The sequence below is a fragment of the Oncorhynchus clarkii genome, chromosome 17 (genome assembly GCF_045791955.1).
Source record: "Oncorhynchus clarkii lewisi isolate Uvic-CL-2024 chromosome 17, UVic_Ocla_1.0, whole genome shotgun sequence".
Taxonomy (NCBI): domain Eukaryota; kingdom Metazoa; phylum Chordata; class Actinopteri; order Salmoniformes; family Salmonidae; genus Oncorhynchus; species Oncorhynchus clarkii.
Window position 1 is genome coordinate 49174763 of NC_092163.1, and position 25623 is coordinate 49200385.

The 25623-nt window shown below is 40.8% G+C and overlaps 1 protein-coding gene across 1 annotated transcript in view; it reads left to right on the top strand.

Moving 5' to 3' along the window:
* The window catches only part of LOC139371024 (inositol 1,4,5-trisphosphate-gated calcium channel ITPR1-like), a 154011-nt gene that overhangs the window by 3849 nt on the left and 124539 nt on the right, over positions 1–25623 (top strand). Inside the window, exons 2-3 of the mRNA XM_071111051.1 lie at positions 4249–4363; positions 16009–16079. Of these exons, the coding sequence (XP_070967152.1) occupies positions 4272–4363; positions 16009–16079 (163 nt within the window). The 5' untranslated portion in view covers positions 4249–4271. The remainder of the gene's footprint in view (positions 1–4248; positions 4364–16008; positions 16080–25623) is intronic.

Genomic DNA, 25623 nt, shown 5'->3' on the forward strand with positions numbered 1-25623 from the left:
GGTTACAATGTTCTCAGAATATAAGATATTCATGTTCTAGACACACTTCATGGTAACGTTGAAGAATGTGCATGTGTCCAGTTGTCTCTGGATTAGAAGAATATTCCATCAACGTCAAGCAAAACATACACAGAACATGGTTGCCATGTTCTCAGAATAAGATATTAATGTTCTAGACACTTTTCATGGGAAGGTTGCTGTGTATCAGTTGTTGTTGTATTCCTTCCTTCAAATCTCCATATTTTTCTTCTCAGGCTCTAAGACAATACTCTATACTCTATGCATGTCCTCTGCCGAGAAGTTTTTCAGTCCCAGGAACCGCTCCGCTGCATCCACAATGATATCTATTTTTCTGTACTTCGTTTCCACCTTGGCAGTGCCATTAATCTCCATAGCTATAAAGGCCACAAAGTCCACCTTCTTAACCTCCTAACATCCGTGTCCTACTGGTTAAAGGCAACATATGCAGCCTACAGCGAAGGCCTATCCACCACCATGGACTCTTTGGGAGCACCATTCGAACCCTCAACCCTTTTAACAGCTGATGCATAAGAAATGCTCTGGATAGCCCTTGCTTTGGCAGAACTGAAAATGAACAAGTTCAACAAGCATGTCTCTGTCACGAACAAGTACATGTCATGGGTGGTAACTCTGCAATTCACTTAAAGTCGCACTTTGAAATTATATTGGGGGCATGGCTTTCATGTTGTTATGGCCACCCGTGAGTGAAAGTGTTGTACCAGTTTAAGTGGTCTATAGTTCTGTTAACTGACGTTTGAGCGTGTCTACTGTCAGTCCTGAAGTCTTTGTAAATGATTACATAAAAGCATTTGGCAGTAAAGACTTGTACCTATTGTTACAATATCCTTAATTCAACATTAGCGATATTGTGAAGTTATACGGACCTCTTTACATAATTGCAAAAAAATACTATTTCAGGTGTTATTGCTTAACACCATTGGTGTAAACTAAATACACTTCCTAGTGTTCAAAATTCTATATAAGGTGTTTTTGCATAACAGTGTTAATTCCCAAACACTGGCAAAGTATAACAGCATCAGCACTAAGCACAGTGTTAATTTAACACTGAAAAGTGTTGACCCGTATAGACACTGACCAAGTGTTAAATTTAACACGGTCATGAACCAGGTTTCCATCCAATCTTTTTATGCGGGTAAAGTACATGTCGGATAAAAAATGTCATGACCGGCCTGATGGAAACAGAACACTTTTCGCTAAACTTTCCAAATGTCGACAAAACAATTCTAGGCAAGGTGGGATATTTTTGTTGGTAAAATTAATTATGTGAGAAATGTTGGCAGAAATACTTATATGCAAATATTGATATACAGTGCCTTGCGAAAGTATTCGGCCCCCTTGAACTTTGCGACCTTTCGCCATATTTCAGGCTTCAAACATAAAGATATAAAACTGTATTTTTTTGTGAAGAATCAACAACAAGTGGGACACAATCATGAAGTGGAACGACATTTATTGGATATGTCAAACTTTTTTAACAAATCAAAAACTGAAAAATTGGGCGTGCAAAATTATTCAGCCCCTTTACTTTCAGTGCAGCAAACTCTCTCCAGAAGTTCAGTGAGGATCTCTGAATGATCCAATGTTGACCTAAATGACTAATGATGATAAATACAATCCACCTGTGTGTAATCAAGTCTCCGTATAAATGCACCTGCACTGTGATAGTCTCAGAGGTCCGTTAAAAGCGCAGAGAGCATCATGAAGAACAAGGAACACACCAGGCAGGTCCGAGATACTGTTGTGAAGAAGTTTAAAGCCGGATTTGGATACAAAAAGATTTCCCAAGCTTTAAACATCCCAAGGAGCACTGTGCAAGCGATAATATTGAAATGGAAGGAGTATCAGACCACTGCAAATCTACCAAGACCTGGCCGTCCCTCTAAACTTTCAGCTCATACAAGGAGAAGACTGATCAGAGATGCAGCCAAGAGGCCCATGATCACTCTGGATGAACTGCAGAGATCTACAGCTGAGGTGGGAGACTCTGTCCATAGGACAACAATCAGTCGTATATTGCACAAATCTGGCCTTTATGGAAGAGTGGCAAGAAGAAAGCCATTTCTTAAAGATATCCATAAAAAGTGTCGTTTAAAGTTTGCCACAAGCCACCTGGGAGACACACCAAACATGTGGAAGAAGGTGCTCTGGTCAGATGAAACCAAAATTGAACTTTTTGGCAACAATGCAAAACGTTATGTTTGGCGTAAAAGCAACACAGCTGAACACACCATCACCACTGTCAAACATGGTGGTGGCAGCATCATGGTTTGGGCCTGCTTTTCTTCAGCAGGGACAGGGAAGATGGTTAAAATTGATGGGAAGATGGATGGAGCCAAATACAGGACCATTATGGAAGAAAACCTGATGGAGTCTGCAAAAGACCTGAGACTGGGACGGAGATTTGTCTTCCTACAAGACAATGATCCAAAACATAAAGCAAAATCTACAATGGAATGGTTCAAAAATAAACATATCCAGGTGTTAGAATGGCCAAGTCAAAGTCCAGACCTGAATCCAATCGAGAATCTGTGGAAAGAACTGAAAACTGCTGTTCACAAATGCTCTCCATCCAACCTCACTGAGCTCGAGCTGTTTTGCAAGGAGGAATGGGAAAAATGTCAGTCTCTCGATGTGCAAAACTGATAGAGACATACCCCAAGCGACTTACAGCTATAATCGCAGCAAAAGGTGGCGCTACAAAGTATTAACTTAAGGGGGCTGAATAATTTTGCACGCCCAATTTTTCAGTTTTTGATTTGTTAAAAAAGTTTGAAATATCCAATAAATGTCGTTCCACTTCATGATTGTGTCCCACTTGTTGTTGATTCTTCACAAAAAAATACAGTTTTATATCTTTATGTTTGAAGCCTGAAATGTGGCAAAAGGTCGCAAAGTTCAAGGGGGCCGAATACTTTCGCAAGGCACTGTAGTAACCATCATATCGAAATAATAAACTTGGAGTCACGCGATGACATGTGGTCCTTCAACTATGACTGGTCGGGAAATCATACTGTTTATTAGGCTACAGAGGAAATTAGTTCTGATGAACTTCACAGGGTGGTGAAAGTGCAAGGTTAGGAGTTTGTTGCTCCTTTCCAATACAGGGTTTTATTTTGGCGACATGATAATCTGTGCTTGGCTGCTGTTTGACAAATAAAAATATTCTTAATCGTTTGTCTATAATAATAATCTCATCATGTAGGCTATATGTGAGCTCTAGGCTGGAGTGCACGTGCCAATACCAGAATGTGCACACTTGCTATATAACACACTTTTTTTGCGAGACAACCATCAGTAGAGTGAAAATGCAATAGAAACCCATTTAACTTGTATATTTTTATACGGTACATGGGAATTTAACCGCAAAAGTTATTCTTATGTGCACTACGTCATTACGCACAGCCTTTATCTGCAACAAGTCAGTTTGATGGGAAAATGTGCATATTATTTTTATGCGGATTTTAGAATATTTACATAAATCTGTTTTCAATTGGATGAAAACCTAGCTAGTGTTGATTTAACACTGGAGAATTTGCTGTGCAGAAATGTTCTTGAAATGTGTCTAGACTATTTTTTTATATTTTATGTTCTGAGAACATGGTAACCATGAAACCAATATTCTTATAACCCACAGAAAATTGGACACGAATGTTCTTGCATTGTTCTCATGAAACGTGTCATGAACAATATCTTATATTCTGAGAACATGGCAACCATGTTCTGTGTATGTTGATGGACTTCTCTCCTAACCCACAGAACTGGACACGTGAAAGTTATTCAAAGTACCATGAAAGGTGTCTAGAACATTCAAATTGTACATTCTGAGAACATGGCAACCACTTTCTGGGTCTGTTGTGTTTGACATTAAGGGAATGTTTTCCTTACTCTAATGCCAAAACATGCTAAAAAGGTTCCCTGAAGGTTTTTACTAACATATATAGAATGTTCCGCTAACTAATGGAAAACTGGACACTCAAACATTAGAGGAACATTACGGGTTAACATTACAAAAACGTTCTCTGCCTAAAATTGTTAGCTGGGGAAATTAAGACTCACAAATATCAGTCTTTGGGTCCTGGGTTATTCCTGACCGTGTGACCTGCCCAGTTCAGAAATGTTTTTTTTTCTCTCCATTTAAAAAAAAAAAAAAGTGTGTTGTGATTTCTATTTGTAGCAGTACTTCTCCTTGCCTCTTCTCTCCTCCAGGTGTGGCCCTGTGTGTGTGAGACATGTCGGATAAGATGTCCAGTTTCCTACACATCGGGGACATCTGCTCCCTGTATGCAGAGGGCTCCACCAACGGCTTTATCAGCACTCTGGGGTGAGTTCATTTCACCTATCCCTTTTATCCTTTAGCTATTATCACTGATTGGCAAACATGAATACCATCTATTGTAGTCATTTTAGATGGTGCCTATTTCTTTCCCATTCATTTGGGATGGAGGAATCACTGAAATGTGGCTACAGGAACATTAGATAATTTACTTACATTCATATCTAAGTCAACACAATTTTTCACTTTGAGCACCTGTCCCTCTAAAGGTCTGTGCACGGCCCTGAGTGATCAAATAACATTGTATTGTCACATGAGCCGAATACAACAGGTGTAGGTAGACCTTACAGTGAAATGCTTACTTACAAGCCCCTAACCAACAATGCAGATAAAAAATAAAAAAAATGGATAAGAATAAGAGATTAAAAAGCAGCAGCAGTAAAATAACAATAGCGAGACTATATACAGGGAGGTACCGATACAGAGTGAATGTGCAGGGGCACCGGTTAGTTGAGGTAGTATGTACATGTAGGTAGTTACCTTAATAACTATGCATAGATGACAACTTAGAGCAGCAGTGGTGTAAATGTCTAGTAAATGTCTAGACATTCAGGAGTCTTATGGCTTGGGGGTAGAAGCTGTTTAGAAGCCTCTTGGACCTAGACTTGGTGCTCCGGTACCGCTTGCCGTGCGATAGCAGTGAGAACAGTCTATGACTCGGGTGGCTGGAGTCTTTGACAATTTTTAGGGCCTTCCTCTGACACCGCCTGGTATAGAGGTCCTGGATGGCAGGAAGCTTGGCCCCAATGATGTACTGGGCTGTACGCACTACCCTCTGTAGTGCCTTGTGGTCGTAGACTCACCAGTTGCCATACCAGGCCGTGATGCAACCAGTCAGGATGCTCTCGATGGTGCAGCTGTAGAACCTTTTGAGGATCTGAGGACCCATGCCTAATCTTTTTAGTCGCCTGAGGGGGAATAGGTTGTGTTGTGCCCTCTTCACGACTGTCTTGGTGTGCTTGGACCATGTTAGTTTGTTGGTGATATGGACACCAAGGAACTTGAAGCTCTCAATCTGCTCCACTGATGAGAATGGGGACATGCTCAGTCCTCTTTTTTTCTGTAGTCCACAATCATCTCCTTTGTCTTGTTGAGGGAGAGGTTGCTGTCCTGGCACCACACTGCCAGGTCTCTGACCTTCTCCCTATAGGCTGTCTCGTCGTTGTCGGTGATCAGGCCTATCACTGTTGTGTCATCTGCAAATTTGATGATGGTGTTGGAGTTGTGCCTGGCCGTGCAGTCATGCGTGAACAGGGAGTACAGGAGGGGACTGAGCACGCACCCCTGAGGGGCCCCTGTGTTGAGGATCAGCGTGGCAGATGTGTTGTTACCTGCACTTACCACCTGTGGGTGGCCCGTCAGGAAGTCCAGGATCCAGTTGCAGAGGGAGGTGTTAAGTCCCAAGGTCCTTAGCTTATTGATGAGCTTTGAGGGCACTATGGTGTTGAACGCTGAACTGTAGTCAATGAATAGCATTCTCACATAGGTGTTCCTTTAGTCCAGGTGGGAAAGGGCAGTGTGGTGTGCAATAGAGATTGCATCATCTGTGGATCTGTTGGGGCGGTATACAAATTGGAGTGGGTTTCTGGGATGATGGTGTTGATGTGAGCCATGACATGCCTTTCAAAGCCCTTCATGGCTACAGACGTGAGTGCTACGGGTCGGTAGTCATTTAGGCAGGTTACCTTAGTGTTCTTGGGCACGGGCTATGGTGGTCTGCTTAAAACATGTTGGTATTAGACTCAGAAAGGTCTAAAATGTCAGTGAAGACACTTGCCAGTTGGTCAGCGCATGCTGGTAAAACGTCTGGCCCTGCGGCCTTGTGAATGTTTACCTGTTTAAATGTCTTACTCACATCGGCTGTGGAGAGCGTGAACACACAGTCATCCGGAACAGCTGGTGCTGTCATGCATGTTTCAGTGTTATTTCCCTTGAAGCGAGCACAGTTGTTTAGCTCGTGTCACTGGGCAGCTCTTCCCTTTGTAGTCTGTAATGGTTTGCAAGCCCTGCCACATCCGATGAGCGTCAGTGCCGGTGTAGTACGATTCAATCTTAGCCCTGTATTGACGCTTTGCCTGTTTGACGGTTCATCGGAGGGCATAGCGGGATTTCTTATAAGCTTCCGGGTTAAAGTCCCGCTCCTTGAAAGCGGCAGCTCTAGCCTTTAGCTCAGTGCGGATGCTGCCTGTAATCCATGGCTTCTTGTTGGGGTATGTACGTACGGTCGCTGTGGGGACGACGTCATCAATGCACTTATTGATGAAGCCAATGACTGAGGTGGTGTACTCCTCAATGCCATCAGAGGAATCCCAGAACATATTCCAGTCTGTGCTAGCAAAACAGTCCTGTAGCTTAGCATCTGCTTTGTCTGACCACTTTTCTTCCTGACCACGAATGCCGTTCAAAAGCAGTCAGCTGGATCTATTCAGCAGATCCCATGGGACTTGAACTTATCTGGGCATTAGGCCAGTTTTGAGGAGGTCTGAAAATGTCTGACAGACTTTAATTTGGGAGGGTTACTATCCCTTTAAGGGTGAATTCATAGCTTCATCTACACTTGAAAAGGTCATAAAGGTAATGCCATCAAAGCTCTGCAGTGCATATATAAATGACTTTTGTCTGTGGTGGATGTGGTGTGTGTGAGTCCCCATATTAAGATGAGTGTGTTTGATAGAGGAATGCTGTGGAGATTAATCACAGAAGAGATGGTGTGGCCTGTGTGTCAGTTAACCTCTTGGGGAAGTTTATTGTGGCTGGGAGGTACTGGCACGAAGGGCTGTGTGTGTCAGGTGGAGGGGTCTCTACTTTGCTGCACAGGGGCCCCTCTGCCTTCGGCCGTCTGTGGGCCACTGATAGAGCGTGGTTTGGAAGAGTTGATAATGACGTTCCCACATTTTCCCAAAGAACAGGGCTGGGAGAACTAAGCCCTTTGAAGTGGAAGTGGATGTCTGGTCCTGGATGGCTCCATGACCATGATAGTATGTATAATTTACTGGGAGACTGGGAGGAATTGGAAGTAAGTGGGAAGCAATGAACACAATGGTAAGATGTTTGTGTGTGTACGGGCACCAGCATGCTTGTGCATGTGGACGAGAGAGAGAAAAAGTACATTGGACCATAATACCAGTGATTATCGACCGCGAGAATGAATGGTTCTAGTCAAGGAGCAATTGAAACTTGGAAAAATATGCTTGACTCTGTAAATAATCATCTCAGCTAAAGCCCAACACGGGCAGTATAAATTGTTATTTGTACAACACATACAAACAATTGGATTGGATGGAGACCTCTTGGCTGGTTGGGGGGATGGGGTTGGAGGTAGAGACACTACTTTTTTTCCCCTCTTGTATATATTAAATGTATTATCACTTAAACGTTATGATTATGATCAACACACACACACACAACTTCTCCATAAAATCAATCCCACCTGACTTCTAGAGGCTCAGTATCCCTGGAACCCCCCCGCTGCTCATGAAAAATGGATCAGACTGAGTCACAGCAGAAAAAGACCTCACTGCCTCCACTGAGTTGTTTTACTATCCTTGTGGGGACCAAACAATTGATTCCCATTCAAAATTCCTAAAATTAACCTTAAACCTAACCCTAATGTGAATTGTAACCCTAACCTTAAACCTAAGCCTAAAATATAATTTTCCCTTGTGCAGTGTGGCACAGCTCCTTCGCATAGAGTTGATCAGGCTATTGATTTTGGCCTGTGGAATATTGTCCCACTCCTCTTCAATGGCTGCGCGAAGTTGCTGGATATTGGAGGGAACTGGAACATACTGTCGAACATGTAGATCCAGAGCATCCCAAACATGCTCAATGGGTGACATGTCTGTTGAGTATGCAGACCATGGAAGAACTAGGAAATTTTGAGCTTCTAGAAATTGTTACAGATCGTTGAGACATGGCCACGCATTATCAAGCCGAAACATGAGGTGATGGCCGCGGATGAATGGTACGACAATGGGCCTCCAGGATCTCTTCACAGTATCTCTGTGCATTCAAATTGCCATTTATAAATTAAATTGTGTTCATTGTCCGTAGCTTATGCCTGCCCATACCATAACCCCATCGCCACCATAGGGCACTCTGTTCAGAACGTTGACATCAGCAAATCGTTCGTCCACATGATGCCATACACATGGTCTGCTGTTGTGAGGCCGGTTGGACGTACTGCCAAATTCTCTAAACGACATTGGAGGCAGCTTATGATGGAGAAATTAATATTATATTCTCTGCAAAAGCTCTGGTGGACATTGATGCAGTCAGCATGCCAATTGCATGCACCCTCAGCTTCAGACATCTGTGGCATTGTGTTGTGACAAAACTGCACATTTTAGTGGCCTTTTATTGTCCCCAGCACAAGGTGCACCTGTGTAATGGCAATGATGATTAATCAGCTTCTTGATATGCCACACCTGTCAGGTTGATGGATTATCTTGGCAAATGAGAAATGCTTTTTGTGGTATTGTATTTCAGTTCATTAAACATGGGACCAACACCGTACATGTTGCTTTTATATTTTTGTTGAATGTACTTTTTACTCCATACATTTTTCCTGTCACGCAAAAGTACTCACTGCATTTTGAATGCTTAATAACAGGACAGTAAAATGGTCTTCATCGAGAGAACATCCCTGGTCATCCCTACTGCCGCTGATCCGACGGACTCACTAAACACATGCTTAATTTGTAAATGATATCTGAGTGCTGGCGTGTGCCCCTGACTATCCGTAATTTAAAAAACAAGAAAATTGTGCCATCTGGTTTGCCTAATATAAGGAATTTTTTATTATTTTCACTTTTTATACTTAAGTATATTTTTGCAATTACATTTCCTTTTGATACTTTAGTATATTTCAAAACAAATACTTTTAGACCTTTACTCAAGTAGTATTTTACTGGGTGACTTTTACTTGAGTCATTTTCTAATAAGCTATCTTTTATTCAAGTATGACAATTGGGTACTTTTTCCACCAATGTCACAAGGATAGTAAAAGCAAACACAATCTCACACATACACACAACATATAATACAACTTCAAACGTCAAAGAATAGGAGCTTCAGGGTTTAACATGACCTACACATCTACAGAGCTGGAACCTAATGCTACAGCTTATGGAGAAATTCCTTTTCAAATTCACCATCAGTGTGCTCTTTAACCTCTTACCCCCCAATCCTTCTGGGATAGGATTGTAGGGAGAGAGGTGAGGGTATTGTCATAGACCCTCTTTTCTTACAGGTTACTATTATACAATAACTCCTGAAATGAACCCTAAACACACAGGTCATGCTCTGATACCATGTCATTATGACAAATGCACACGGTTGACATCACTTGCCCTCTCCAAGAACCATCTGGTGCACTCACGCACACACACACTGCAGTAATCACACTAAAAAACCAAGATGCATACATACAACACACCATTAGAAGTGTGGACCCAACAGATGGCCTTCTCCAACTCTCACAAACCAGAGTAGAAAGCCTGAGGGGACAAATCAAAGGATAGATTTTGAACAACGCAGTATGATTCCAGGGCTTTAGTCTGAGAATCCTCTTGTCTTTTAGGATGCCTGTTCTCTTGTCCTGACGAGCAGCTGTTAAAGTAGGATTAATGTACAGTAACTGGAATTAGACAGTAACGAGGGTCAGACAATCACATTTTTATCAGTTCTCCACAAGATAAACATGTCAGTGTCTGTATGTGATAAATCTTGCTCACATTGATCTAACAAACCCAGGCTGCACATTAAGCAAACGTCATTCAGATGCTCAGTATAGCTATGCTGTATAATGCTCTGCGGAGGTTGACACGGTAGACAGGAGCCTCAGTGTGTTGTCATGTTCAGAGAGGTGTATCCCTGGTGCAGACAGACAGGTCCATGTGTAGTACGACTGATCATGTGTGTGGACACTCCACGAGTCCACAGGAACACGACTAGGATGGATGTGGGATCTGGCTGGAGTCCAGGCAATCTTTATTCCGAGCCAGTAAAAAGCTAAATTTGTCACCGACAGGAATGCTAGCTTGTCCACCCACTGGCAGCAGCCAACTAATCCTAACTCTCATTTCTTCATCATTGTGTGGACTGTGGAAGAGCACCGGCGAATCAAGAAACATCACAGTGAAATCACAAGTATGTGATTGGTTTAACAATAGTGACTAAGGGAGTCAGGATAAACAGTGCTCTGTAGTTGAACGTTTTGAAAACACAGTGTACTTTTTATGGGTCCATTGGTGCTTTATTGCAGGATCTCGTGCTGACAATGTGCTTAGATCAAATCAAAATGTATTTGTCACATGCGCCGAATACAAGTGTAGACCTTACCGTGAAATGCTTACTTGCCAGCCCTTAACCTGGAATTTCTTGTTGTGTTAAAATACAAGACCTCGATGTGCAAAGTTGCAGGTTTCCTACAAATACTGTATATGAATAACCCATGTGGAAAAATGTATACACCGGCTCGATTCGATCTTATGTAGCAAAATTTGAAATGGTATTTTGTACATTGGATAAAAGTAAAAACTCACCGCTAGAAAATGGTATACCATACACTTCAGTTTAGGAACAATGGGAAAGTAATTCTGCTTTGAAGTTGATAAACTTGTAACCCCACTTTTGAGAAAATGGCCCTTGAATGACACCTACTCGAGAGCTAGCTCTTCTTTGTCTACACCCATTCAGCATCGTTCACACCCTCTTAAGCCTTAGCCCCACCCATCCTTTAAGCATTCACATGTGAGGCCATGTGCTGAACAGAGTGACTAAGGGCCTCCCGAGTGGTGCATTGGTCATCACAGTGCTAGAGGCATCCCTACAGATCTGGGTTTGATCCTGGGCTGTGTCGCAGCGCCTGAATGGCGCAACGGTCTAAGACATTGCATAGCGGTGCAAGCTGTGATGCTACAGATGCTGGTTCAATACCCGTGCTGGCCTTGACTGAGAGACCAATGAGATAACTGTAGGTTTTTGGTTTCTCTCCCTCTGAAAACAGAAATAAGTAATTCTAAATGACAAACTGGCTTTATTTACAAATTAGTAACAATGTATTACCCATGTTCAAGAATGACCTTCTTGCTCATTTTACGTTATTTGAAAACAAAATAATCTCCAAAATATTGCTATTTTTTAAACAACGCAATTTTCAAAATGTGTATTATTAATTTAGAGTTATATAAGTCTCTTGGATATTCTCACAGATATATTTTTAACCCTGTTATTAGCAGGACAATATATAAATATATATATATATATATACTGTTGAAGTCGGAAGTTTACATATACATTTAAACTCAGTTTTTCACAATTCCTGACATTTAATCCTTGTAAACATTCCCTGTCTTAGGTCAGTTCGAATCACCACTTTATTTTAAGAATGTAAAATGTCAGAATAATAGTAGAGAGAATGATTGATTTATTTCAGCTTTTATTTATTTCATTACATTCCCAGTGGGTCAGAAGTTTACATACACTCAATTAGTATTTGGTAGCATTAACTTTTAAATTGTTTAAGTTGAGTCAAATGTTTCGGGTAGCCCTCCACAAGTTCCCACAATAAGTTGGGTGAATTTTGGCCCATTCCTCCTGACAGAGCTGGTGTAACTGAGTCAGGTGTTTTGGCCTCCTTGCTCACACGCTTTTTCAGTTCTGCCCACAAATTTTCTATTGGGTTGAGGTCAGGGCTTTGTGATGGACACTCTAATACCTTGACTTTGTTGTCCTTAAGCCATTTTTCCACAACTTTGGAAGTATGCTTGGGGTCATTGTCCATTTGGAAGACCCATTTGCGACCAAGCTTTAACTCCCTGACTGATGTCTTGAGATGTTGCTTCTATATATCCACATAATTTTCCAGCCTCATGAAGCCATCTATTTTGTGAAGTGCACCAGTCCCTCCTGCAGCAAAGCACCCCCACAACATGATGCTGCCACCCCCGTGCTCATCAGACCAGAGGACATTTCTCCAAAATGTACGATCTTTGTCCCCATGTGCAGTTGCAAACTGTAGTCTGGCTTTTTTATGGTGGTTTTAGAGCAGTGACTTCTGCCTTGCTGAGCAGCCTTTCAGGTTATGTCAATATAGGGCTCGTTTTACTGTGGATATAGATACTTTTGTACCTGTTTCCTCCAGCATGTTCACAAGGTCCTTTGCTTTTGCTCTGGGATTGATTTGAATTTTTCTCACCAAAGTATGTTCATCTCTAGGAGACAGAACGCATCTCCTTCCTGAGTGGTATGACTGCTGCGTGGTCCCATGGTGTTTATACTTGCGTACTATTGTTTGTACAGATGAAAGTGTTAACTTCAGGCGTTTGGAAATTGCTCCCAAGGATGAACCAGATTTGTGGACGTCTACAATCTTTTTTTTCTTGGCTGATTTGTTTTGATTTTCCCATGATGTCAATCAAAGAGGTACTGAGTTTGAAGGTAGGCCTTGAAATACATCCACAGGTACATCTCCAATTGACTCAAGTGATGTTCTTCTAAAGCCATGACATAATTTTCTGGAATTTTCCAAGCTGTTTAAAGGTACAGTCAACTTAGTGTATGTAAACTTCTGACTCACTGGAATTGTGATACCCTGAAATAATCTGTCTGTAAACAATTGTTGGAAAAATTACTTGTCATGCACAAAGTAGATGTCCTAACCGACTTGCCAAAACTATAGTTTTTTAACATGAAATGTGTGAAGTGGTTGAAAAATTCGTTTTAATGACTCCAACCTAACTGTTTGTAAACGCCTGCCTGCCTGCCTGCCTGCCTGCCTGCCTGCCTGCCTGCCTGCCTGCCTGCCTGCCTGCCTGCCTGCCTCCCTCCCTCCCTCCCTCCCTCTGAAAGCGCACAAGGGCAGGGGGAACGGAATGGGCCGCAGAGACACGCACAGAAGACAGACCTATCTCATAGGGAAGGGGGGTGGACCCCCGCCACACTGGGTAGCACAGGGCAACACTTTAAGGGGCATTGTGCTAATAATGGCGCTGACTAGAGAAATGTTCTTAGTGCCAGTCTACAACAATGTAGCTAATAATGGCATCTTTATGCTTTCATTAATAAAATAATGATACAAATATTATTTCAAAATGCCAATGTTTATTTAGTTATGGATCCATAATGAATTACTCTGGGAATAAATATCACTGAATTACAGAAATTTCCTCCAAATGTAATTATTGGCTGAGAGTCACGTCATATTTTTCAATTTTGTTTTGGCCTACCGTAGGCAACATGAGTCTCACTGGTGTTGAGTAATGTGCTGTTAAAAGTGGTGTAGGTCTTATTTATTTAAAGAGCATATTAAAGTTAGAAGCAATAGGTTTTGAAGCAATAGCCTACAACTATTTTAGCACTGTTTCATGCTGCTCTGAGACAAGCATGGGGACTGGTCTTGATAAATCAATGAGATTTTTATTTTGACTGAATCTCCGTTTGGCTATTGGTTACACTACAATTCGGGTGTAGAAATGTTATGCTCTTAGTGCAACCTTTATTTAACTAGAAAAGTCAGTTAAGAACAAATTTTTGTTTTACAAGGACCGCCTACTCCTTCCTCCCCATTGGAGAATTGGTCCCCGGTCTCCCGCGTGCCCGCATGACATGGGGATTCTTTAGCAAAATAGCCCAGTACTGTAGCCTACTCCCGACCATCACATTGTGCAGCGCCACATTTTCCGTTCCATCCTAACGGAAACCCAGAGGGTTTTTTGTTGGAATAGAAACACCATAATATTAAGCAAAATGTTTTAATCAGTCCCATATACTATGTTCTTACAAAACGTTTTTAAATGCTCTAGTACAGCCACTATTGAAGGCTATCAAATGCTTCTCAAAGATGCCTTCTGGTGGTCAAACTAGCACTAACTAGCATTGATGGTAAGTGGTTGGCACTTAAATAACCTGTCATAGAATTATGCGGCACCATGCATGCTGTGCCGCATTACTCTGCAACTTTTATAGGATGGACCACTGTAACTGGTGTATTTTAACACCACTAAACCCATCCGTTTTAAAAATGAATTTAGTATATATCAGTCTAGCAAACCAGGCAACTAAAAGCAACTTTCTAAACAATGTTTTGGTTCGTTTCTTGCTTGTTACCTGCATTCCAGTTCAATTAATGACCATATTATAACTGACAACGTCTTGACTTGTATTCGTATTATAGGAAAATAAACTCACAACAGGATCATTATTTGTAAGTTAATGGTGAGCTAATTATAGAAAATAGCTTGTGAGTGGGACGAAATAAAAGCAGGGCATTCTACCAGAGAATTTTAGAACATGGACACTGTCTTGTTGTCCTAACGTTATATCCTAACTTGACGAGTGCAGGTCATGTTTTTCTTCACATTACCGTCTCTGGTAAACACACACTATGTCAAATAAATAAAATATATACGTTTATTTGTCACATGCACAGGATACAGAAGGTGTAAACGGACAGTAAAATGGTTACTTGCATAGTGTAGTCTTTTGTTTAGACATGTAGATAGCTAAACAATGAACCATAATCCCAACTCATGTTACTACCCTACATGAATCTGCAGGTAGCCAAAACGAACCAACAAGGTTCAATGTTAGCTAGCTAGCTACCATTAGGCTATAACTAGCAATGCAAATGCCTCTGAGATACGAATAATATTACTACACTGATCGTACACGTAACGTTAGCTAGCAAGCCAGCTAGCTAACGTTAGCTAGCTAACAGTACTCTTTAACTTGCAATGAAAACAACTTTCTGACCAAATTAGAAACGTATAATATCTGAAAATTTAGCTAGCTATACTCTTACCTGTGTGCATGGATGAACGCTGCTCTGTCACGGATAACATGGTTGCCCTTAGTTTAAAGATGTAATCCGGAGACACGTGTTTCATACAACTGGTTTTTGTGTGTTCTCTTTGACTCCCTCTGCATATTTGCAATCAAAAACCAGAATTTTCTCCTTAGCTATCATACTCTGTTTCCACTGGACATTCCACTGATTTCAAAACTCAGTCCTCCATAAAGTGGAGTGCATTAGCGACGCTTTTGCAGTTCTTCGTGATATCTTTCAAAAAAGCTGTGTTAGAAAGGATTACCTACACATACTGAGAAGTTATAGACAAGTGTGCTACATGGCAGACCAATCCAAACTCAACTTTCGGCATGTCCAGCCCATACATTATCTCAGTCAATCATGGCTAGCGGGAAAGTTCCTGTCTTTTTCCGTGGCTGAACCAACTAGGCTCGTAATTTTACTATTTTATTCGTATTTACAAGTTTGTTATTAAGGCATGAAAATTCACATTTTCCAGAAGACATTTCTGCCAAAAAACACATTTTGATAAAAAAAATATATGTTTACGTTCAAATGCCTCTCCTGTGAAGTAGTGAGGTGCGACATACACCTAGTTTCCTGAAACGAGACACATTTGTTTAGAGCCAGGGGGTTATATATTAAAAATAAAGAGAGCTGTGTGAGTGCAAATTTGAATGTGTGCATGAACGTTTCTAGTATATTGAAACGGTTTGTGTTCATTGGCATGTTAAGGGTGTATGTGGACTATCTGTGTTTCTGACTTGTCCATGATTGACATCCGTCCATGATTGACATCCGTCATTGTGTCTTCTCTCCACAGGCTGGTAGATGACCGCTGTGTGGTACAGCCCGACACAGGGGACCTTAACAACCCCCCAAAAAAGTTCAGAGGTAAGAGAATGGTATACTCCCCTCTCATTCTACTATTGCAGCTTACGCAGCACCACGTCACCCCAGTAAATCCAGCCTGTTTACACAGTGTTTTCCACTGGAGATGTTTCTTCTTGTATTACACTACGTTTCTCTGGTGATAGTGCCAGTATCCCTCCCTGTCCACATAGACTTCAAAAAGTGCTGCTCTCTTTGACACTGGTGCGTGTGTGTGTGTGTGTGTCATCTTGTCTATGTTTCCTGCTCAGATGTGATTCTGTGAGAATAGGAACATATTGAGGCTCATGAAGGGAGATATATCTCTGGCTGTTGGGTTATTTCTATCCCCATAACAGGAAGTACAACTGAACTCACAACCTTTAAGTCTCAGGTCAGGGGTCGTTATCACCCATGGAACATTTTTGGCCTACAAAGCTGATGTGCAATGTGAGTGTGTCAGGCTGTGACTGTAGCCTGTGTGTCTTTTTATACAACGGGTGGGTTTAATCCTGAATGCTGATTGGTTAAAACAGCATTCCAGCCAGTGTCTATTCCACATGTTACCACCGGTTAAATCTATGATGTTAAAATGCCTAAAAGTATCTAGACATTATTTCACATTTCTGTCAGGGCGAGACTGGCAGGTAGGCAGCATTTCTCAGTCAATCAAAATCATGAATCAGCTGGCATCGTTTTCTTAGATATATGTGGAATGATTCAGGAAACTAGGCGTATGTCGCAAGTCACGAATTCACAGGAGAGCTGTTTTGAACATCATTTTTTTAAATCAAAATGCGTTTTTGGCAGAAATGCCTTCTCGAACATTTGAACTTTCATATGCCTTAATAACAAACTTTTATGCTATCTGTAAATACGAATAAAGTTGTTAAATTAAGAGCTTAGTTGGTTTAGCCAAAGAAATAGCGGGAACGTTCCCGCTAGCCATAATTGGCCGAGATAATGAGTGGCTGGACATGCTGAGAGATGAGTTTCAGATTGTTCTGCGGGTAGCATCTTGTGTCTATAAAATGAGCTGCTCGTTATGCGTAGATAATCCTTTCTACTGCATTTTTTTCTAAAGATATAACGTAAGAACTGCAAATATGTTCCTACTGCTGCCCTGAATTTATCAAGTGCTATCGACAAAGGTCAGTGGGAAAAAGTTGTGATGGGCTACTTTCTGGAGGACGATCGTACTTGACTCTCTCTGACTGAAAATGAATCAGATGATGAGGAAATCCCTGATTTTAGATAAAACATTTTCATTGAAGAATACATTGTAGAGTCTTCTGATGACGGTGATGGGGAAGAAACGGCGATCAACAGTGTTGTCACGGAAGAAGTTGACCAAGTTTTGAAATCAGTGGAACACAACAGGCCAAACAAACTGCAAACCAAATGGAAATGACACAGGACGTCTTATTTAATGAAAGGGGTTTCAGTCTGCCGTGAAGCTTTCATCCATGTATACGGGTAAGAATCTAGCTACAGTTTCAGATATTATACGTTTCTAATTTTGTCATAAAGTTGTTTTCATTGCAAGTTAAGACTTGCTGTTAGCTAGACAGCTGGAGTTCGATGGCTGGCTTGCTAGCTAACGTTAACATTGCACCTAAGTTATTTGGTTAACTTTAGCTATGGCAATTGGTTTGTATTGCTAGTAACGTTACTTTATGGATTGGGATTATAGTTCATTTTTTAGCTAGCTAACATTAACTTGACATGTCTAAACATAACACCAAGTTAAAACTTGCTTTTAGCTGAGATTAGATTGCTGGCTTGCTAGCTAACATTCATTTATGTGTATGAATTGTGTGTATCGTTAGTAATGTTTTCTCAGAATGCCATTTCACATTGCTAGCTAACATTGAACCTATTTGGTTACCTTTAGGTATCTATGACAATCGGTTTGTATTGCTATCTAATGCTTGCAGTTAGCTAGCCAGCTGATGTTAGATGGCTAGCTAGCTATCTAACGTTACGTGTATGATTTGTGTGTAGCGATGTTATCTCAGATTGCCATTTCTCATCTATTGTATAATAATGCTAAAATATTTGTCTTTCAACATCAGTAGAACCAGCCTTACTCTTCTCCACCAGTCATACAAGGAGAATGGTCGAATGCCTCCCATCAAAAAGAGAGCTGGCCAAAGCAAGCAAAGGCAGCAGCGCAGGTATCAACTACATGCACCATTTGTTCACCAACTACAGAGTTGGGGAACCGTGTGGGGACCTGAATTGTGATAACTGCAGTGGCCAAAACCAGAACAAGTTTGTGCTCTGGTATTGTGCCTGGTATGCACAAGCTCCACCAGTCTGGACCTTCACTTCCTGATCACAAGCCACACCATGTTTGCCCCCGACTGGTGCTTCGGGCTCATCAAGCAGTGCTTCAGAAAGACCAAAGTGGACACAGCTAGACAAACTTATCTTTTTGAGAAGATCAGGGAGTTTTGCAACAGAGGCTATGGACATCATATACCCTACAGCAAAGTCAAGGGCAGAACCAAAACAGGCTCTCCGAATATAGATTCCCTTGTTCATGCATGGTTTGGACGAACCAGTCATCAGCAGTATCTGAAGTGCCTCTATTCAAATGACTCTCTCCTAACACACGCCATACGTTGCTGCTACTATTATTATTATTTTTATCCTGCTGCTCAGCCACTTTACTGCTGATTGTATGCATATAACCAACTCATCTATCACTGATATCATTATTGATCTTGTTCTTGTACATACTGTATTTTATTTTGACACTATTTTTGATATTGCTACTATGCAAGTAACCATTTGTCTGTACCGTTTGCACCTTCTGTAGAGACCCATCCACTTAGCAAGACTTAGCAAAATATTGATATATAAAATTAATATTGATATCTGTGGTCGTAACATGACTTTGTTACATACCACAACAATATCATGTGACTGTATCAAGTGTCCACCACATAAATATATGGTGCATGCATCTGTTTATGTACTGTACATGTGCACCTCACTCAAGTTTCAACTCAGGTTAGAATCCTTAAAGAGAAGGGTAGGGCTGGCTTAAGAGGGTGTGAACAATGCTGAATGGGTGTAGACAAAGGAGAGCTCTCCAGTAGTCACCAAAACATTCAAAGGCCCTTTTTAATCAAAGGTGAGTTTACAAGTGTATCACCCAAAGCAATTACTTTCCCATTGTTCCTCAAAAATGCTGTGTATGATATACAATTTTGTAGCTCTACTTTTATCCAATGTTAAAAATAAAAAAATAAACATTTAAAATGTTGCTACATAGGACCGGATCCAGGTGGTGAGTCAAATATACAAAGGTTTGTGTTACCTTTGTTGTTGGCTAGCTTCTCTGAACAAAAGTGTCCTGACGAGAGAGCACATTTTTCTATGCTAGGTGAAATCGCACCTCTGTATCTCATTGTAATGGGGGCATCCAAATAAATTTCACTAGAAAACAGTTTATGCAAATGCAGCTACTGCTGTTATTCTGGCTGCACTGTTTGAAGTAACTAATTTGGTTAGCTAGCAAGCAAGGGATAAGAACGTTGCCAGCTAGTATGGCTATGGAACATTTAGAACAAACAAGCCGGCTTGTGTAGAAACCATAGATTAGTGTCAGGACTATATTTTGTGGAAGGATGAACTAGTATGAATACATTTATCAAAATAACGTTTTTTATTGGAAATATGTCAATCATTATTTGAATATGTTGGTAACCCGTTGTATTGGCACGGTTTGCCGGTCCTCGACTTGGTCTTGGTTCTAACAACACCGATGCCAATATTCTCCCAACACCGGCTTCCTATAGGGCATTATCACTTACATGTACACCACAAAATCTGTCTAATAAAATACAGTATGTTCATCTTTTTAGTCTGGATTTAGTTGGATGTTCCATCTATTTATTTTAGGTTTTAGCATTCGGCTGTGTTAGTGTCTAATTATCACAGAGGAGGTGAGAAAAGTATGATGTAACTCTGCAGTAATCAAAGGATTGTATAAGTAAGTGTCGCCCCGTGAGGAGTTAATGAGGATGTTTAAGCATGGCTGTAAGGCATTGAGACTAACAAGCATTCCACTCATACTGGGAGTTAGTTGCTACATTACATGATGTGGTTTAATGCGAGTGGGGCTCTGTCTATCATACGTTGTGACCATTAGCTGCAGTCTAGAGATTTGTACTGTATTTATAACCCATAAAGCTTAGGTCTCCTCAGAGTACACTAAATGACAATTGTGTCTTTGATGTCCCAGAGACGTTCTCTGAATTTATCTCCTCCTAGGAGACTGTTACCAACAGCTTCTCTCTGTGTGTGTGTGTGTGTGTGTGTGTGTGTGTGTGTGTGTGTGTGTGTGTGTGTGTGTGTGTGTGTGTGTGTGTGTGTGTGTGTGTGTGTGTGTGTGTGTGTGTGTGTGTGTGTGTGTGTGTGTGTGTGTGTGTGTGTGTGTGTGGAGTCAAGTTATCTTTGTTCATGCTTGTGTCCGTGTGTGCACTCCCACTAAGTGGTCAAAGTGGCCATGGTAACCCCTCCTACATGGACTCATTTACTGGTGGTGATGACATGTGTTGGTGACACTTGTTATCATGAGAGGGAGGGAGGGAGAGAGCGACCAAACAACACAAAGAGTTATCTATCCAAACCTGAATGTATAGGTAAACCACTTCAATCTTTCTGGCCCTATAAGAAAGAACAAACAGCAACAACATATACATGATCAAATACAAATCTTAGAATCAACTATTAAAGACTACCAGAACCCACTGGACTCTCCAATTACATTGAATGAAATACAGGACAAAATACAAACTCTCCAACCCAAAAAGGCCTGTGGTGTTGATGATATCCTCAATGAAATTATAAAATATACAGACCACAAATTCCAATTGGCAATACTTAAACTCTTAAACATCATCCTTAGCTCTGGCATCTTCCACAATATTTGGAACCAAGGACTAGTAACCCCAATCCACAAAAGTGGAGACATATTTGACCCCAATAACTACCGTGGGTTATGCTTCAACAACAACCGTGGGAAAATCCTCTGCATTATTATTATTAACAGTAGACTCGTACATTTCCTTTGGGAAAACGATGTACTGAGCAAATGTCAAATTGGCTTTTTACCAAATTACCCTACGACAGATCATGTATTCACCCTGCACACCCTGAACAAAGGCAACGTCTTCTCATGCTTTGTTGATTTGAAAAAAGCTTTTGACTCCTTTTGGCATGAGGGTCTGCTATACAAATTGATGGAAAGTGGTGTTGGGGGGAAAACATACAACATTATAAAATCCATGTACACAAACAAGTGTGCAGTTAAAATTGGCAACAAACACACACATTCCTTTCCACAGGGCCGTGGGGTGAGACAGGGATTCAGCTTAAGCCCCACCTCTTCAACATACAGTTGAAGTCGGAAGTTTACATACACTTAGGTTGGAGTCATTACAACTCGTTTTTCAACCACTCCACAAATTTCTTGTGAACAAACTATAGTTTTGGCAAGTCGGCAGGGTAGCCTAGTGCGGCAGGGTAGCCTAGTGGTTAGAGCGTTGGACTAGTAACCGGAAGGTTGCGAGTTCAAACCCCCGAGCTGACAAGGTACAAATCTGTCGTTCTGCCCCTGAACAGGCAGTTAACCCACTGTTCCCAGGCCGTCATTGAAAATAAGAATTTGTTCTTAACTGACTTGCCTGGTTAAATAAAGGTAAAAAAAAAAAAAAAATAAATAAAAGTCGGTTAGGACGTCTACTTTGTGCATGACACAAGTAATTTTTTCAACAATTGTTTACAGACATATTATTTCACTTATAATTCACTGTATCACAATTAGAGGTCCACCGATTTTAAATAGGGCCGATATGAAGTTTTCATAACAATCTGCATTTTTGGACACGTTTATGTCCGATTACATTGCACTCCACGAGGAGACTGCGTGGCAGGCTGACTACCTGTTACGCGAGTGCAGCAAGGAGCCACCTTGTAGTAGCTAGTAGTAAGTTGCTACCTAGCATTAAACTTATCTTATAAAAAACAATCAATCTTAACATAATCACCAGTTAACTACACATGGTTGATGATATTACTAGTTTATCTAGCTTGTCCTGCGTTGCATATAATCAATGTGGTGCCTGTTAATTTATCATCGCCTACTTCGCCAAACGGGTGATGATTTAACAAGCGCATTCGCAAAAAAAGCACTGTCGTTGCACCAATGTGTACTTAATCATAAACATCAATGCCTTTCTTAAAATCAATACAGTATATATTTTTAAACCTGCATATTTAGTTTAATATTGCCTGCTAACATGAATTTATTTTAACTAGGGAAATTGTGTCACTTCTCTTGCGTTCTGTGCAAGCAGTGTCAAGGTATATGCAGCAGTTTGGGCTGCCTGTCTCGTTGTGAACTGTGTGAACCATTTCTTCCTAACAAAGACCATAATTTATTTGCCAGAATTGTACATAATTATGACAACATTGAAAGTTGTGCAATGTAACAGCAATATTTAGACTTAGGGATGCCACCAGTTAGATAAAATACGGAACGGATCCGTATTTCACTGAAAGAATAAACGTCTTGTTTTCAAAATGATAGTTTCCAGATTTGACAATATTAAAGGCTCGTATTTCTTTGTGTTTATTATATTATAATTAAGTCTATGATTTGATAGAGCAGTCTGACTGAGCTGTGGTAGGAAGCAGCAGGCTCGTAAGCATTCATTCAAACAGCACATTCCTGCATTTGCCAGCAGCTCTTCGCTGTGCTTCAAACATTGCACTGTTTATGACTATCAACTCCTGAGATTAGGTTGGCATTCTATAGTGCCTGTAAGAACATCCAATAATCAAAGGTATATGAAATACAAATGGTATAGAGAGAAATAGTCCTATAATTCCTATAATAACTACAATCTAAAACTTCTTACCTTGGAATATTGAAGACTCATGTTAAAAGGAACCACCAGCTTTCATATGTTCTGAGCAAGGAACTTAAACGTTAGCTTTTTCACATGGCAAATATTGCACTTCTCCGACAGTTTCTTTTTGCATTATTTAAACCAAATTGAACATGTTTCATTATTTATTTGAGACTAAATGGATTATATTAAGTGAAAATAAATGTTCATTCAGTATTTTTGTAATTGTCATTATTACAAATATATATATAAAAATGGGCCGATTTTAATCGGTATCGTCTTTTTTTTGGTCCTCAAATAATCGATATCGTCGTTGAAAAATCATAATCGGTCGACCTCTAATCACAATTCCACTGGGTCAGAAGTTTACATACACTAAGTTGACTGTGCCTTTTAAACAGCTTGGAAAATTCCAGAAAATGATGTCATGGCTTTAGACGTTTCTGATAGGCTAATTGCATAATTTGAGCCATTTGGAGGTATACCTGTGGATGCATTTCAAGGCATACCTTCAAACTCAGTGCCTCTTTGCTTGACATCATGGGAAAATTGAAAGAAATTTGCCAAGACCTCAGAAAACAAATTATAGACCTCCATAAGTCTGGTTCATCCTTGGGAGCAATTTCCAAATGCCTGAAGGTACCACGTTCATCTGTACAAACAATAGCACACAAGTATAAACAGCATGGGACCATGCAGCCATCATACCGCTCAGGAAGGAGATGTGTTCTGTCTCCTAGAGATGAACGTACTTTGGTGCAAAAAGTGCAAATCAATCCCAGAATAACAGCAAAGGACCTTGTGAACACGCTGGAGGAAACGGGTACAAAGGTATCTATATCCACAGTAAAGCGAGTCCTATATCGACCTAATCTGAAAGGCTGCTCAGCAATGAAGAAGCCACTGCTCCAAAACCGACATAAAAAGCCAGACCACGGTTTGCAACTGCACATAGGGACAAAGATCATACTTTTTGGAGAAATTACCTCTGGTCTGATGGAACAAAAATATAACTGTTTGGCCATAATCACCATTGTTATATTTGGAGGAAAAAGAGGGAGGCTTGCAAGCTGAAGGATACCATCCCAACCGTGAAGCACGGGGGTGGCAGCATCATGTTGTGGGGGTGCTTTGCTGCAGGAGGGACTGGTGCACTTCACAAAATAGATGGCATCGTGAGGGAGGAAAATTGTGGATATTTTGAAGCAATATCTCAATACATCAGTCAGGAAGTTAACGGTTGGTCGCAAATGGGTCTTCCAAATGGACAATGACCCCAAGCATACTTCCAAAATGGCTTAAGGACAACAATGTCAAGGTGCTGGAGTGGCCATCACAAAGCCCAGACCTCAATCAAATAGAACATTTGTGGGCAGAACTGAAAAAGTGTGTGACCAAGGAGGCCTACAAACGTGACTCAGTTACACAAGCTCTGTCAAGAGGAATGGGCCAAAAGTCACCCAACTTATTGTGGGAAGCTTGTGGAAGGCTACCCAAAATGTTTGACCCAAGTTAAACAATTTAAAGGCAATGCTACCAAATACTAATTGAGTGTACGTAAACTTCTGACCCACTGGGAATGTGATGAAAGAAATAAAAGCTGAACTCAATTCTCTCTACAATTTTTCTGACATTTCACATTCTTATACTAAAGTGGTGATCCTAACTGACCTAAAACGGGGAATTACAAGGAATGAATGTCAGGAATTGTGAAAAAATGAGTATGTAAACTTCCGACTTCAACTGTATTTCAACAAATTGGCGATGGCACTAGAACAGTCTGCAGCACCCGGCCTCACCCTAGAATCTGAAGTCAAATGTCTCTACTGTTTGCTGATTATCTGGTTCTTCTGTCCCCAACCAAGGAGGGCCAACAGCAACACCTATATCTTCTGCACAGACCTGTCAGACCTGGGCCCTGACAGGAAATCTCAGTAAGACAAAAATACTGGTGTTCCAAAAAAGGGACAGTTGCCAGGACCACAAATACAAATTCCATCTAGACACCGTTGCCCTAGATCACACAAGCGATACATACCTCCGCCTAAACATCTGCGCCACATGTAACTTGCACAAAGGGCCTTCTATGCCATCAAAAGGAACACAAAATTCGACATAACGATTAGGATCTGGCTAAAAATCCTTGAATCAGTTATAGAACCCATTGCCCTTTATGGTTGTGAGGTCTGGGGTCCGCTCACCAACCAAGAATTCACAAAATGGGACAAACACCAAATTGAGAATCTGCATACAGAATTCTGCAAAAAAATATCCTCTGTGTACAATGTAAAACACCAAATAATGCATGCAGAACAGAATTAGGCCGATGCCCGCTAATTATCAAGATTTGTGACCTGTTGCCACAAGAAAAGGGCAACCAGTGAAGAACAAACACCATTGAAAATACAACCCATATTTATGTTTATTCATTGTCCCTTTCCCTATTTGCACATAATATGACATTTGAAATGTCTTTATTCTTTTGGAACTTTTGTTAGTGTAATGTTTACTGTTAATTTGTATTTTTTTCACTTTTGTTCATTATATACTTCACTTGCTTTGGAAATGTTAACATATGTTTCCCATGCCAATAAAGCCCTTAAATTGAAATTGAATTTAGAGGCAGAGAGAGGGGCGATGTC